Here is a 13,390-nt window from a genome sequence, read left to right on the forward strand (position 1 = left end):
TTGGGAAACCAAAAGAAGAGATGTGAAAATAGAAATCATCAGGATGAATATGAAAAAGGGCAGCGGAGCTGAGAGGCAGAGGGAGAAGTTCCGGCGCATGCGGAAGTGAGGGCCTACAGCCTACCTAGCCAACCTCCATAACATGCGCTGACGTTTAGTCACGTGCTCCTGTAATATACCAGCCGCCCCTTTCCTTCTCCCACACTCCTTACTGTCGTGGAATCTCATGGTCTCTTGTCTTATCAATTCAGCCACGGCGGCTCCCCTTTTCTTCTTAAATTCCTATCATATATGGTCAACAGAAAAAAAGAAAAAAAGAAAAAAAAGAATTTTAGTGAAATAATTACTAAATTAGAACTTTCTGAGAGCAAATCTCTTAGAAGATGGGATTTGCCACCTAAAGGCAATATCTTCTTTTGTCCTTTGGACTTGTTTTTCAAATGCTTTCATTATTTGGATTGCTACTACTTATTGAGCATGTGATCCCATCCCCAATTTGAGGATGGGAAGACCCATCTCTTCTCCTTTATTGCTTAAAATGTTTTTGGCTTTTCGTCAGGCCGGAGACGTTGAACTTCATTATCAAAAACCCTGTAAATCGGTTCATCTCAAGTCTCAACTGGTGGATCATCCTTCAATAACTGCTCAATGTAACTTATTCACAGAAATAATGAAGTTTGGATTCCAAAACTGATACGATTTCATTTCATCTTGCTGATCTTTAAATTTCATTTGTTCACTGCTTAGGAAGAAAAATTACAAAAGAAAACATTCATCTCAGAAAGAAAATCCTCCTCTCAAAATGTCACAACTCTTTAACTCTCTAAAGGAATAATCTCAGGGCATTTCCTTCATCTCCTAAAGCATTTTCCCACGTCATCGTCGCAGAATCGTCCGGAGACGTCCTCGGTCTCCGCTCCTCCGTTTCTTCAATCTTCATTCCCGTTGCTGAACCATGCTTTGGTCGGAGATTGACATCCGTCAATCTGTAATCAGTATCTCCTGGCTTCGAAAGGTACTCCTCCGCCAAGTATGCCTCGGATACCGGCGTCTCAACTCCTTCGAGATCGAGAAACTCTGGTAGCGGCGCTAGCTCGCCGCCACGGAGCACCGTCTCCACTGCCGACTGGCACACGTGCCAGTTCCCCGTCCACAATAACCCTACCGCTCCGAACACCGGATTCACCGTCCGACCACACGCTTCAAACAACAGAGACTGAAACAAGCCTGAAAACATCAAACCTAATCAGCATAACACAAACCACACGCCCGTACATAAAGAGATATCGTTAGAGGAATACATACATGGACGTTGTCTCTCCGGCACGGTGGAGATGAAGGCCATGAGATCGGCGCGACCAAAGAACTTGGCGACAAAGATGGTGGCATTAGCTTGAGCTTCAGGGCTGTCAATCCACTCCAAACACTGCCGAAGCATGCAATTCTCACTACAACCTTTACGAAGAACTCTGCAGCCACTGCAACTCATCTCCTCCGGTACAGATTCGGATCACCTTCAAACTATAATTTTACATTATCTTGTCATGTTAGCGTCGTTGAAGTCTAGAGGTTATCCAGAGAGATCCCACGTCGTGAAGGCGTCAACAGAGGGAGGATTTTATAGGGAAAACCAGGGTAATTAACCACGGTTAAATCGAGCTAACCATGGTTGGTTGGGGATGTGGACTTCCCAAGTCGTGGGCGATGACGGCTCCGTGTCTCCGCACATTGTTGGCGCCTTCAGAGGTAACAGTGGAAATTAAATGGATGTTTTTCTTCTGAATCTGAACAGATTTCAGTGGTAACCCAAATGCTCATAAGAAACAACTTAATAACTTAAGTAATTAAGTGATTTTACCAAATTCAATAAAAGCTTTAGCACAAAAAGTCAAAATAGTTAGATTAAACATAACATTGATGTTGAATGTCTTTGACACGTATCATATCTTTATTAGTCAAAAGTGAGGAGTTAGCCGGCAATAACTGAATACGGCGGAAAGGATGAAGCGGAGATCATTGATATTATAGTAGCGAGAAACCAGTAAAGGGTAGGTGGCGTCTTTATCCCATCTGAACCACTAACCAAACTACGTAGAAAAAAGTGGTGGTGTGGTGACTAATGCATCCACATACAAAACGTTGTCTCATAATCCAAATCTTGAAAATTTGTCCATCTTAATTGTCAGATCCCAAAGATACGGATTTGTAGCCTTAGAAAATCCCCCTCCTCAATTCTGTGATTGGGACGTTTTTGGACTTCTCTCTTATACCTGAAGCCCCATTGCATTTTGTTACATTTGAAAGAGTTAAAAGGGAGTGGAGCTGTTCCCAATTGAACGTTCAATACAAAGCCCCGAAGCTAAGTGAAAACCAACATAGTAACCTTTGCTTAGTTTATTAATAAAATTTACGCGGCCTAGTGGGATGCATTCCTTTAAACACTTTTATAAGTCATCTTAGCTAACATAAAACTAGATAATTTACGCGAAAAATGGTTCCGAGACGAAGTTTAGGAGTCGTTTGTCGATGTTTTTTATGTTTATTTGGTAGATTAATGTGAGCGTTTTTGTTTGTTTCCATGCATATTATTGTTGAATTTGTAGGATGGAAATGGATTGTGTATGTGATTCAGATTGGGCCTTAAACATTATGGGCTGGCTAAGGGGGAGAGATTGGGGTCATCCTCAGGCCCAATTAACTCTCTTCATGGATCATGCGTTTTGGGTACTACATGGGAATGGCATGCCTACCACCGTAGTGACTGTGACCCTATCTTTACTAGCACTTTTTGGCAAACTCTTTTTGAATTATAGGCACCATACTGTTCATGGGCTTTCTGATCACCCAAAAATGGATGGTCAAACAGTAGTGGTGACTCCATGTTTGGAAACTTATGTATGCTGTGTCACTGGTGATTGTCTAGTAGTGTAGTGGCTTGCTTTGGTAGAATAGTGGTTCTCTTTGGTCAACGGAAGCCTTTAATATAAAAAAACTTAGTAAACTATTGGATTCGCTAGGTGTCTCTCACTCTTCTTCACTTTGATGATTCCTCTTGCTCTACTAGGTATCTATTGCTCTTTCTCACATTTCTATCCATTATATATAGTTCTCAAAAGCTCATTTTTTTCTCTTTCTTTCATAATTTTTCCTTCTTATAACCGAGAATATTTATAAAAATATTTCTATTAGCTTTTCTTATTTTATAATGAATCTAATAATAATCACACGTGAACTTAGGAAATAATCTATATGATATTCCTTCTACGAAAGAAACATATTCCAATTAAGAATTTTAGACATTTTACAACAATCTACACCTTTAATCAAAATTCATTAACTTTCCACCTCTTCATAGTATGCAGTTTCCTTGTGTGCCTTGCTCTCCTTGTGTGTCACACTTCTTTTCGTGCATTATGGTCCTGTCGTGTGCCACGATCTTCTTGTTTCTTGTATCATATTCTATGAAAGAATAATTAACTTCACCTTACAACAAAACTTCATTTTTGCAATCCTCTTTTGTATTATATTCTTTTTGTTCTTTTTGAAATCTTTAACTAAGACTCTTCTAGACAATTTCAATCAAGGCTCTTTTACACATCTTTAACGACTCTTTTATAAATCTTCAACCAAGGCTATTTTAGAAATCTTCAATCAAGGCTCTTTTAAAAATCTTTAACTAAGACATTGATATTGATTTACAGGAAAACAAAAATTTTGATACAACTTGTTAGGAAAACAAAAGCTCCCATGCCACTTATTGTGCCAATGAAGGCTTTAATACAAATATATTAATGGAAGAACATAAAAATAAAACAATCAACATAGAAAGATACATAAGATTTTAATATGGTTTGATCAACCATACCTACCTCCATTAGTGAGAGATAATGTAACGCCCAAGTATTTTTTTAAGGGTAATTTAGGAAATTACTAATAATAATTAAATTAGTTAATTAATTAATTTAATAAAGTGGAAGAGGGGTAAAAGTGTAATTTTATGAATAAATACCCTAGGTATAAATTAGAAATTCTATTTCTTCCTGTTCTCTTCTGAATAGAGTTCCTGTTCGCAGAATTTCAAAGAACGTAGGTTGGAGTCAGATTCAGGGTTGAAAACAGATCTCTATAAGTAAGATTCTAACCCCTAGTTTAATATTTTAGATTCATTGATTAACTTCAAACACATTAGATATCTTTTGGAAAACCCAAATTTAGATTAGGGTTTGTCTATTTAGTTTTTAAATCAAAACATTGAAAATTCATGAACATGAATTATTTCATTGGTAAAAAAAAAATTAAATTATGAACATGGGGCAGTTTATTGTTGGAAATTGAGAAACTTTGAAATTTAGAAGAATAAATCTGAGTAAAAAAAAAATGAAGGAAATTTTTGGGCGTGTTGTGGCGGCGGGTGATAGCCAGAGAATAATAAAAATAAAATAAAATAAAATAAAAAAGACTTGTTGGTTATGCCGTGTGCAGTGGGAATGAGAGAGTGAGAAAATAATATTTTACTAATAAAAAATAAATTCTCGTGTGCTGGAGTGGCAGAGAGTGTAAAAAGAATGTTTTTCATATATATATATATATTATATTAATAAAGTAGTAATGGGTAGAAAAGAAAAGAAAAAAAAAATGGGGTACAAGTGTTAGGAATGGGTAGTAATGCTGAGTATGAAGACTAATATAATATGGAACTAGGTGTTGGAACTTTTGATGAGGTATAGGTGCTTGCTAGTAATTGTTAAGTAATAATAAACCATATTTTTTTATTAAGAAATGAGGTAGCAATTCAGAGAATTAGGAAGTGTAATAATAATAATAATTATATATATAGGTTTATGTAAATAAAGTGAAGTACAAGATTAGTTGGTAAAATTAAGCTAATAAATAGAATAAAATTTAATTAGTAAAATAAATAGTAAATAGTTAAGTTATGAGGTGTTCTTTGACTTAAATTAGAAAAAAAAATATAATTAAATAAGGAATAGAGTAATTAAATTATTACTTTGTTAATCAGAAATATTAATCTTAATATTTAGAAAATTTAGGATTATCAGATTTATATTTTGAGGTAAATAGTAATAGTTGTCTTTTTATTGTGTTAGGTGAGGAGTAGACTTTTCAGGGTTATTTTTCCTTCAAGGTCTTTGCATATTTTGAGGTAAGGGAAGTTAATGCAATATTTATAAAATTAAATTATTTTATATGTTATTTTGAATTGTGGAAAAGAAAATGATATTTTGTTACCATGCATGGATCAAACCGTTTTGCACTAAACATTATGTTGGAATATTTTGTTTTATTTATGACACAAAATATGGAGATATTATGTTGTGTAAATTTGAATACTTGAACAAAAAAACATCACTCTGGTTTATTTGGCCATTGTTAACGGGATATAATAGTTGACTATTCGGCCCTATCAACGGGATATAATAGTTGACATTTACATTTTATGCTGGGAATGTAATTGATTTGGACCCCAACCTCTAGGGGTTTGGTTAGAGGTTACTAGTACTAGTAGTGTTTGGTTCCTTCCATCAGGAACAATTTGAGGCTAGCCACCCATTTGAAAAGTCCCACATAACTGGGCATTTGATATTTGATAACCAGAGTAATGAAAAATTGAATGGATTTGATTGAATCTTATGTGAAAGTGTTTGAATTTGACATGAAAATGGTTGGTTGAAATTTAAATATATTGGTATTTTTGAAACTCTAATATTTGATGAGAAAAAAAAAACGATATCTCCTATTTGAAATGGAAATATTTGATCCATGGACTGCATTAATGTTCCTTATTGGGCTGTGAGCTCATTTCCATTTGTTGACTACTTTTCAGGTACCCTTAGTTCGGGTGAGGAGTGATGGCTAGGCTGAGGAATGGTCATCATTAGAATTTGACTTAGGATTTTGTATTGGATTTTGTTTAACTGTTAGTTGTATTTATTTGGATATTGATCCTTCAAATTTTATGTTAGATCAAAGTTGAGTTTTGGAAATTTTGAAATTTGTTCTAGTACTTGAATTGTTTAAGTTTGCAAATATTTGGACAATGGATTTTGGATAGTGGATGTTTTAGTTTTGAAATTGAATTTTGAGGATTTTAGATTTGTTCCGCTACTCTGAACAGACATTTGGTAATTGGTAACTTCCGATTACAAGATAATTGTTTGGGTCAGGTTACACTGTAAGCCTTCGGGTTTGAAGTGTGAAATGACCGTCACGCCCTTGGAGTGGGTCTTGGGGCGTGACAGAATGGTATCAGAGCCGATCCCCGACCCCGATGTAGGGGTTTGTTTGGCTCCGTAAGGGGTGTTTGTCTGTTTGACCCCGCAATCCCATGGGACACAACGAGGACGTTGTGTCTGCATGGGGGGGTGTTTGTGATGTCCCACATCGTATAGGGGAGAAAGATCTTGGTGCTATATATGTAGAGGCTCCTCTTAACCAAGTAGATGCGTTTTAAAGTCGCGAGGGCCCATTTGGACCCAAAACGGACAATATCTACATGGTTGGGAGTGGGTCGTTACAAATGGTATCAGAGCACTAGGTTTTGATCTTGATGGGAATTTGAATTGGTTTAGATTGGGGATAGATAAGTGACACATTTGTTTAAGTTTTAGTTTCATTTAGTATAAATTCCAATTCTTTTTTTATTTGGAAATTTTCTAATTGGTTCTTTAGTGATTAATTTAGTTATGCCTTATTATTTTAGGACATCATGCCACCAAGAAGAGTAGCTTCTTCACAAAACAGTTAGGCTAATGATGATGTACCTCCAGTTGAGGGTTTGTCTCCTATGAGTGTAGAAGGGATCTATAGGTATCTTGGGACACTAGCTGGTTTAGTTGAACGCCAAACTTGAGTTGTTGGGACTAATGTTCAGGGACAGTCTTCATCTTCTAGGGGTAGCTCATTTGATGACTTCAAGAAATTAGGTCCTCCTTACTTTTTTGGTGCTACAGATCCCACAGAGGCAGAGGCTTAGATCCTTAAGATGGAGAAATTCTTTGGTGTAATAGATTGCTCTGAGGAGTAAAAAGCCTCTTATGCAGCTTTTATGTTAGATAAAGAGGCAGATCATTGGTGGGGTATGACTAGGAGACTTTTGGAGGATCAGGGACCCATAACATGGAGACAATTTAGGGAGGCTTTCTACAAGAAGTATTTCCCTAACAATGTTAGGCGGCAGAAGGTGGGAGAGTTTATTTGTTTGGAACAGGGGGATATGATTGTGGCTCAGTATGAGGCCAAATTTACAGAGTTATCACGTTTTTCCCCACAGTTGATTGCTACAGAAGAAGAAAATGCATTAAAGTTTCAGGATGGATTGAAGCCTTATTTAAAGAACAAGATATCCATTCTGAAGCTTGATGTCTATTCAGAGGTTGTTGATAGAGCCCTTATAGCAAAGAAAGATAATGAGGAGCTTCATCAGTAGAGGAAACAGCAGAGGAAGCGAAATAGGAGTGATGGTGCTCATGGTAATCAAGCACAACGAAGGTCTACATTAGGAAGAAATCAGAATAAATGGAAGGTAGCGCAAAATTTAGATGGGGCTTGTCCTACTTGTGGTAAGAAGCATGGGGGTAGGTCATGCTATAGAGAGATTGAAGCTTGCTTTGGTTGTGGGAAACGAGGACATTTGATCAGAGATTGTCCAGAGAATAGGAAGTTCATCACTGGGAAGCCTAAAGAGGAAAATAAGGAGGATAACAGAAACCCAAAGCCCAAGGACGGGTGTTTGCTATGACTCATCAAGATGCTCAGGCCACTTCTGATGTGGTGACAGGTACTCTCCGAATCCACACCTTATTTGCTAGATTCTTGATTGATCCTGGATCAACACACTCTTTTGTTTCAGTATCTTTTGCTGGTTTGTTGGGTTTGCCTGTTGCTAGCATGGACTTTGATTTGATTGTTGCTACTCTTGTGGGAGATTCTGTTGTGGCCAATAGAATGCGTAGAAATTGTATTGTGATGATTGGTTATAGGGAAAATGCCAGTTGACTTAGTACTCCTTGACTTTCAGGATTTTGATGTGATTTTGGGGATGGATTGGTTAACTTCCTACCATGCCTCTATTGACTGTTTTGAGAAAAGGGTGACGTTTAGTATTCCTGGTCAGCCTAAGTTTAGCTTTGAAGGGAAGCATGTGGACAGACCACTACGTATGATTTCAGCCTTGCGAGCTAGTAGCTTGCTCAAGAAGGGTTGCCAAGGATTTTTTGCTAGTGTGATGAGTAATGAAAGTGATTTGAAGTTGGAAGACATACCCATAGTAAGGGAGTATCCTAATGTCTTTCCAGAGGATTTGTCTGGCTTGCCACCAAAGAGAGAGGTGGAGTTCACCATCGATCTGGTACCAAGAACAGGTCCTATGTCTAAGGCCCCATACAGGATGACACCTGTGGAGCTTAAGGAGTTGAAAGTTCAGCTTCAGGAGTTATTAGACAAAGGTTTTATCAGGCCCAGTGTTTCACCTTAGGGAGCTCCTGTTCTATTTGTGAAGAAGAAGGATGGCTCAATGAGACTTTGCATTGACTATAGGGAGTTGAATAAGGTGACAGTGAGGAACAAGTATCCCCTTCCTCGGATTGATGATTTGTTTGATCAGCTACAAGGTGCTTGTGTGTTCTCTAAGATTGATCTTCGGTCTGGTTATCATCAATTAAGGGTTAGAAGTGAAGATGTACCCAAGACTGATTTTCGAACTAGATACGGGCATTATGAGCTTTTGGTTATGCCTTTTGGTTTGACTAATGCACCTGCTGCTTTTATGGACTTAATGAATAGGGTATTCAAGCCCTATCTAGATCAGTTTGTGGTGGTTTTTATAGATGACATATTGGTATACTCAAGAAGTAGAGAGGAGCATGAGGGCCATTTGAGTATTGTATTACAGACCCTCAGAGATAAGCAATTGTATGCTAAACTGAAGAAGTGTGAGTTTTGGTTAGACCGAATTTCTTTCCTTGGGCATGTGGTAAGCAATGATGACATCTCAGTTGACCCTGAAAAGGTAGATGCTGTAGCTAATTGGAGAAGACCTAGTACTGTGACTGAGATTCGAAGTTTCTTAGGACTTGCTGGTTACTATAGGCGGTTTATAGAAGGGTTCTCTAAGATTGCCCTACCTTTAACTAAGTTGACACAGAAGGGAGTTAAGTTTGAGTGGTCTGATGATTGTGAATGTAGCTTCCAAGAGTTGAAGAATAGATTAGTGTTAGCTCCTCTTTTGACTATCCCTTCAAGTTCAGGAAGATTTGTGGTGTATAGTGATGCCTCTCATCAGGGTTTGGGTTGTGTTCTTATGCAGCATGGGAGAGTTGTAGCTTATGCTTCTAGACAGTTGAAGCCTTATGAAAGGAACTACCCTACTCATGATTTGGAGTTAGCTGCTGTGGTTTTTGCACTTAAGATTTGAAGACATTTTCTTTTTGGTGAAACTTGTGAGATATTCACAGATCATAAGAGTTTGAAGTATCTATTTTCCCAAAATGAGTTGAACATGAGACAGAGATGATGGATAGAACTACTTAAGGACTATGATTGTATTATTATTCAGTATCATCCTGGAAGGCGAATGTTGTAGCTGATGCTTGAGTAGGAAGTCAGTTGGTTCTCTAGCAGCTATTAGAGGCTGTTCAAAGGCAGTTACTTGAAGAGTTGAGAAGCTTACAAGTCCACTTTCGAGTTATGGGCTTAGGAGCACTTGTAGCAAATTTCAGAGTACAACCAGACTTAGTTGGGAGAATTAAGACCCTACAAAAGAATGATTCCCAATTAGTGCAAGTTATGGAGGAAGTTAAGAGGGGCAGTAAACCTAATTTTGTTTTGTCAGATGATGAGATCTTAAGATTTGGGACTAGATTTTGTGTCCCAAATGATAAAGACTTAAGGAGGGAGCTTTTAGAGGAAGCTCATTGTTCCAAGTTTGCAATCCACCCAAGAGGGACAAAAATGTACAAGGATTTGAGGCAAAACTATTGGTGGTCAGGTATGAAGCGTGATATTGCACAATTTGTGGCTCAGTGTTTAGTGTGTCAACAGGTGAAGACTGAGCAACAGCGGCCAGCAGGGTCTTTGCAGCCACTTGCTATTCCTGAGTAGAAGTGGGAGCATATTACCATGGATTTTATGATAGGATTGCCAAGAACCTTAGGGGGTAATAATGCTATTTGGGTGATTGTTAATCGGTTGACAAAGTCTGCTCACTTTTTGCCTATGAAAGTCAACTTTTCTTTAGATCGTTTAGCTTCTCTTTATGTGAAGGAGATTGTGAGAATGCATGGAGTACCAGTTTCTATAATGTCTGACAGAGATCCTCGTTTCACTTCTAGATTCTGGCATAGTCTACAAAAAGCTTTGGCACTAAATTGAATTTTAGTACTGCTTTCCATCCTCAAACTGATGGCCAATCAGAAAGGGTAATTCAGGTTTTGGAAGACTTGTTGAGAGCTTGTATTTGGACTTGCAAGGTAATTGGGATGATCATTTACCTTTAGTAGAGTTTGCCTATAACAATAGTTTCAAGCTAGCATTGGGATGACACCTTTTGAGGCATTGTATGGTAGAAAATGTCGATCTCCTATATGTTGGAATGATGTTGGAGAAAGGAAACTTTTGGAGCCTGAACTTGTGTAGTTGACTGTTGAAAAAGTTGCTTTGATTAAAGAAAAGTTAAAAACAGCTCAAAGTAGACATAAGAGTTATGCTGATAATCGTAGGCGAGATTTGGAGTTTGAGGTGGGTGATCATGTGTTCTTGAAAGTTTCACCTATGAAGTCTGTGATGAGATTTGGGAGAAAAGGAAAACTTAGTCCTCGTTTTGTGGGTCCGTTTGAAATATTAGAAAGAGTAGGCACTTTGGCATATAAAGTAGCCTTGCCTCCCAAGTCTATCTAAGATTCATAATGTTTTCTATGTTTCAACCTTGAAGAAGTATATTTATGATCCCTCTCATGTTGTAGAGTTGGAGCCTATTCAAATTTCTGAGGACTTGACCTATGAAGAGGTACCCGTTCAAATTGTGGATGTGATGGATAAGGTACTGCGACATGCTGTTGTCAAGTTGGTAAAGGTATAGTGGAGCAATCATAGTATCCGAGAGGCCACTTGGGAATTAGAAGAAGAGATGAGAGAAAAACATCCTCAATTATTTCAAGACTCAGGTATGTCAAGTTTATAAGACTAAACTTTTGTTAAGGAGGGGAGAATGTGACGCCCAAGTATTTTTTTAAGGGTAATTTAGGAAATTACTAATAATGATTAAATTAGTTAATTAATTAATTTAATAAAGTGGAATAGGGGTAAAAGTGTAATTTTACGAATAAATACCCTAGGTATAAATTAGAAATTCTATTTCTTCCTGTTCTCTTCTGAATAGAGTTTCTGTTCGCAGAATTTTAGAGAACGTAAGTTGGAGTCAGATTCAGGGTTGAAGAACAAATCTCTATAGGTAAGATTCTAACCCCTAATTTAATATTTTAGATTCATTGATTAATTTCAAATACATTAGATATCTTTTGGAAAACCCAAATCTAGATTAGGGTTTGTCTATTTAGTTTTTAAATCAAAACATTGAAAATTCATGAACATGAATTATTTCATTGATAAAAAAAAAAAAAAAAAAATTATGAACATGGGGCAGTTTATTGTTGGAAATTGAGAAACTTTGAAATTTAGAAGAATAAATCTGAATAAAAAAAAATGAAGGAAATTTCTGGGCGTGTTGTGGCGACAGGTGATAGCCAGAGAATAATAAAAATAAAATAAAATAAAATAAAAAAGACTTGTTGGTTATGCCGTGTGCAGTGGGAATGAGAGAGTGAGAAAATAATATTTTACTAATAAAAAATAAATTCTCGTGTGCTGGAGTGGCAGAGAGTGTAAAAAGAATTTTTTCATATATATATATATATATATATATTATATTAATAAAGTAGTAATGGGTAGAAAAGAAAAAAAAAAATGAGGTACAGGTGTTAGGAATGGGTAGTAATGCTGAGTATGAAGACTAGTATAATATGGAACTAGGTGTTGGAACTTTTGATGAGGTATAGGTGCTTGCTAGTAATTGTTAAGTAATAATAAACCAGATTTTTTTTATTAAGAAATGAGGTAGCAATTCAGAAAATTATGAAGTGCAATAATAATAATAATAATAATATATATAGGTTTATGTAAATAAAGTGAAGTACAAGATTAGTTGGTAAAATTAAGCTAATAAATAGAATAAAATTTAATTAGTAAAATAAATAGTAAATAGTTAAGTTATGAAGTGTTCTTTGACTTAAATTAGAAAAAAAATATTATAATTAAATAAGGAATAGAGTAATTAAATTATTACTTTGTTAATCAAAAATATTAATCTTAACATTTAGAAATTTTAGGATTATTAGATTTATATTTTGAGGTAAATAGTAATAGTTGTCTTTTTATTGTGTTAGGTGAGGAGTAGACTTTTCAGGGTTATTTTTTCTTCAAGGTCTTTGCATATTTTGAGGTAAGGGAAGTTAATGCAATATTTATAAAATTAAATTATTTTATATGTATTTTGAATTGTGGAAAAAGAAAATGATATTTTGTTACCATGCATGGATCAAACTGTTTGCACTAAATATTATGTTGGAATATATATTTTTTTTTATGACACAAAATATGGAGATATTATGTTGTGTAAATTTGAATACTTGAACAAAAAAACATCACTCTGGTTTATTTGACCCTGTTAACGGGATATAATAGTTGACTATTCGGCCCTGTCAACGGGATATAATAGTTGACATTTACATTTTATGGTGGGAATGTAATTGATTTGGACCCCAGCCTCTAGGGTTTGGTTAGAGGTTACTAGTACTAGTAGTGTTTGTTCCTTCCACCAGGAACAATTTGAGGCTAGCCACCCATTTGAAAAGTCCTACCTAACTGCGGCATTTGATATTTGATAACCAGAGTAATGAAAAATTGAATGGATTTGATTGAATCTTATGTGAAAGTGTTTGAATTTGACATGAAAATGGTTGGTTGAAATTTAAATATATTGGTATTTTTGAAACTCTGATATTTGATGAAAAAAAAAAACGATATCTCCTATTTGAAATGGAAATATTTGATCCATGGACTGCATTAATGTTCCTTATTGGGCTATGAGTTCATTTCCATTTGTTGACACTTTTCAGGTACCCTTAGTTCGGGTGAGGAGTGATGGCTAGGCTGAGGAATGGTCATCATTAGAATTTGACTTAGGATTTTATATTGGATTTTGTTTAACTGTTAGTTGTATTCATTTAGATCTTTTGATATTTGGAAGTTATTTGGATATTGATCCTTCAAATTTTATGTTAGATCAAAGTTGAGTTTTGGAGATTTTGAAATTTGT

The 13,390-nt window shown here is 36.0% G+C and overlaps 1 protein-coding gene across 1 annotated transcript; it reads right to left on the bottom strand.

Annotated features, from left to right (window-relative positions):
- Positions 1-676: 676 nt before the first annotated feature.
- On the bottom strand, positions 677-1,603 carry LOC117911346 (LOB domain-containing protein 38-like). Its single transcript, XM_034825684.1, has 2 exons — positions 1,306-1,603; positions 677-1,227 (listed from the first exon to the last, which is right to left on the bottom strand). Exons 1-2 carry the CDS (start codon positions 1,487-1,489, stop codon positions 824-826), a joined length of 588 nt encoding a protein of 195 aa, XP_034681575.1. The 5' UTR covers positions 1,490-1,603; the 3' UTR covers positions 677-823.
- Positions 1,604-13,390: the final 11,787 nt, after the last annotated feature.

Source organism: Vitis riparia, chromosome 3, assembly GCF_004353265.1.
Source record: "Vitis riparia cultivar Riparia Gloire de Montpellier isolate 1030 chromosome 3, EGFV_Vit.rip_1.0, whole genome shotgun sequence".
NCBI lineage: Eukaryota > Viridiplantae > Streptophyta > Magnoliopsida > Vitales > Vitaceae > Vitis > Vitis riparia.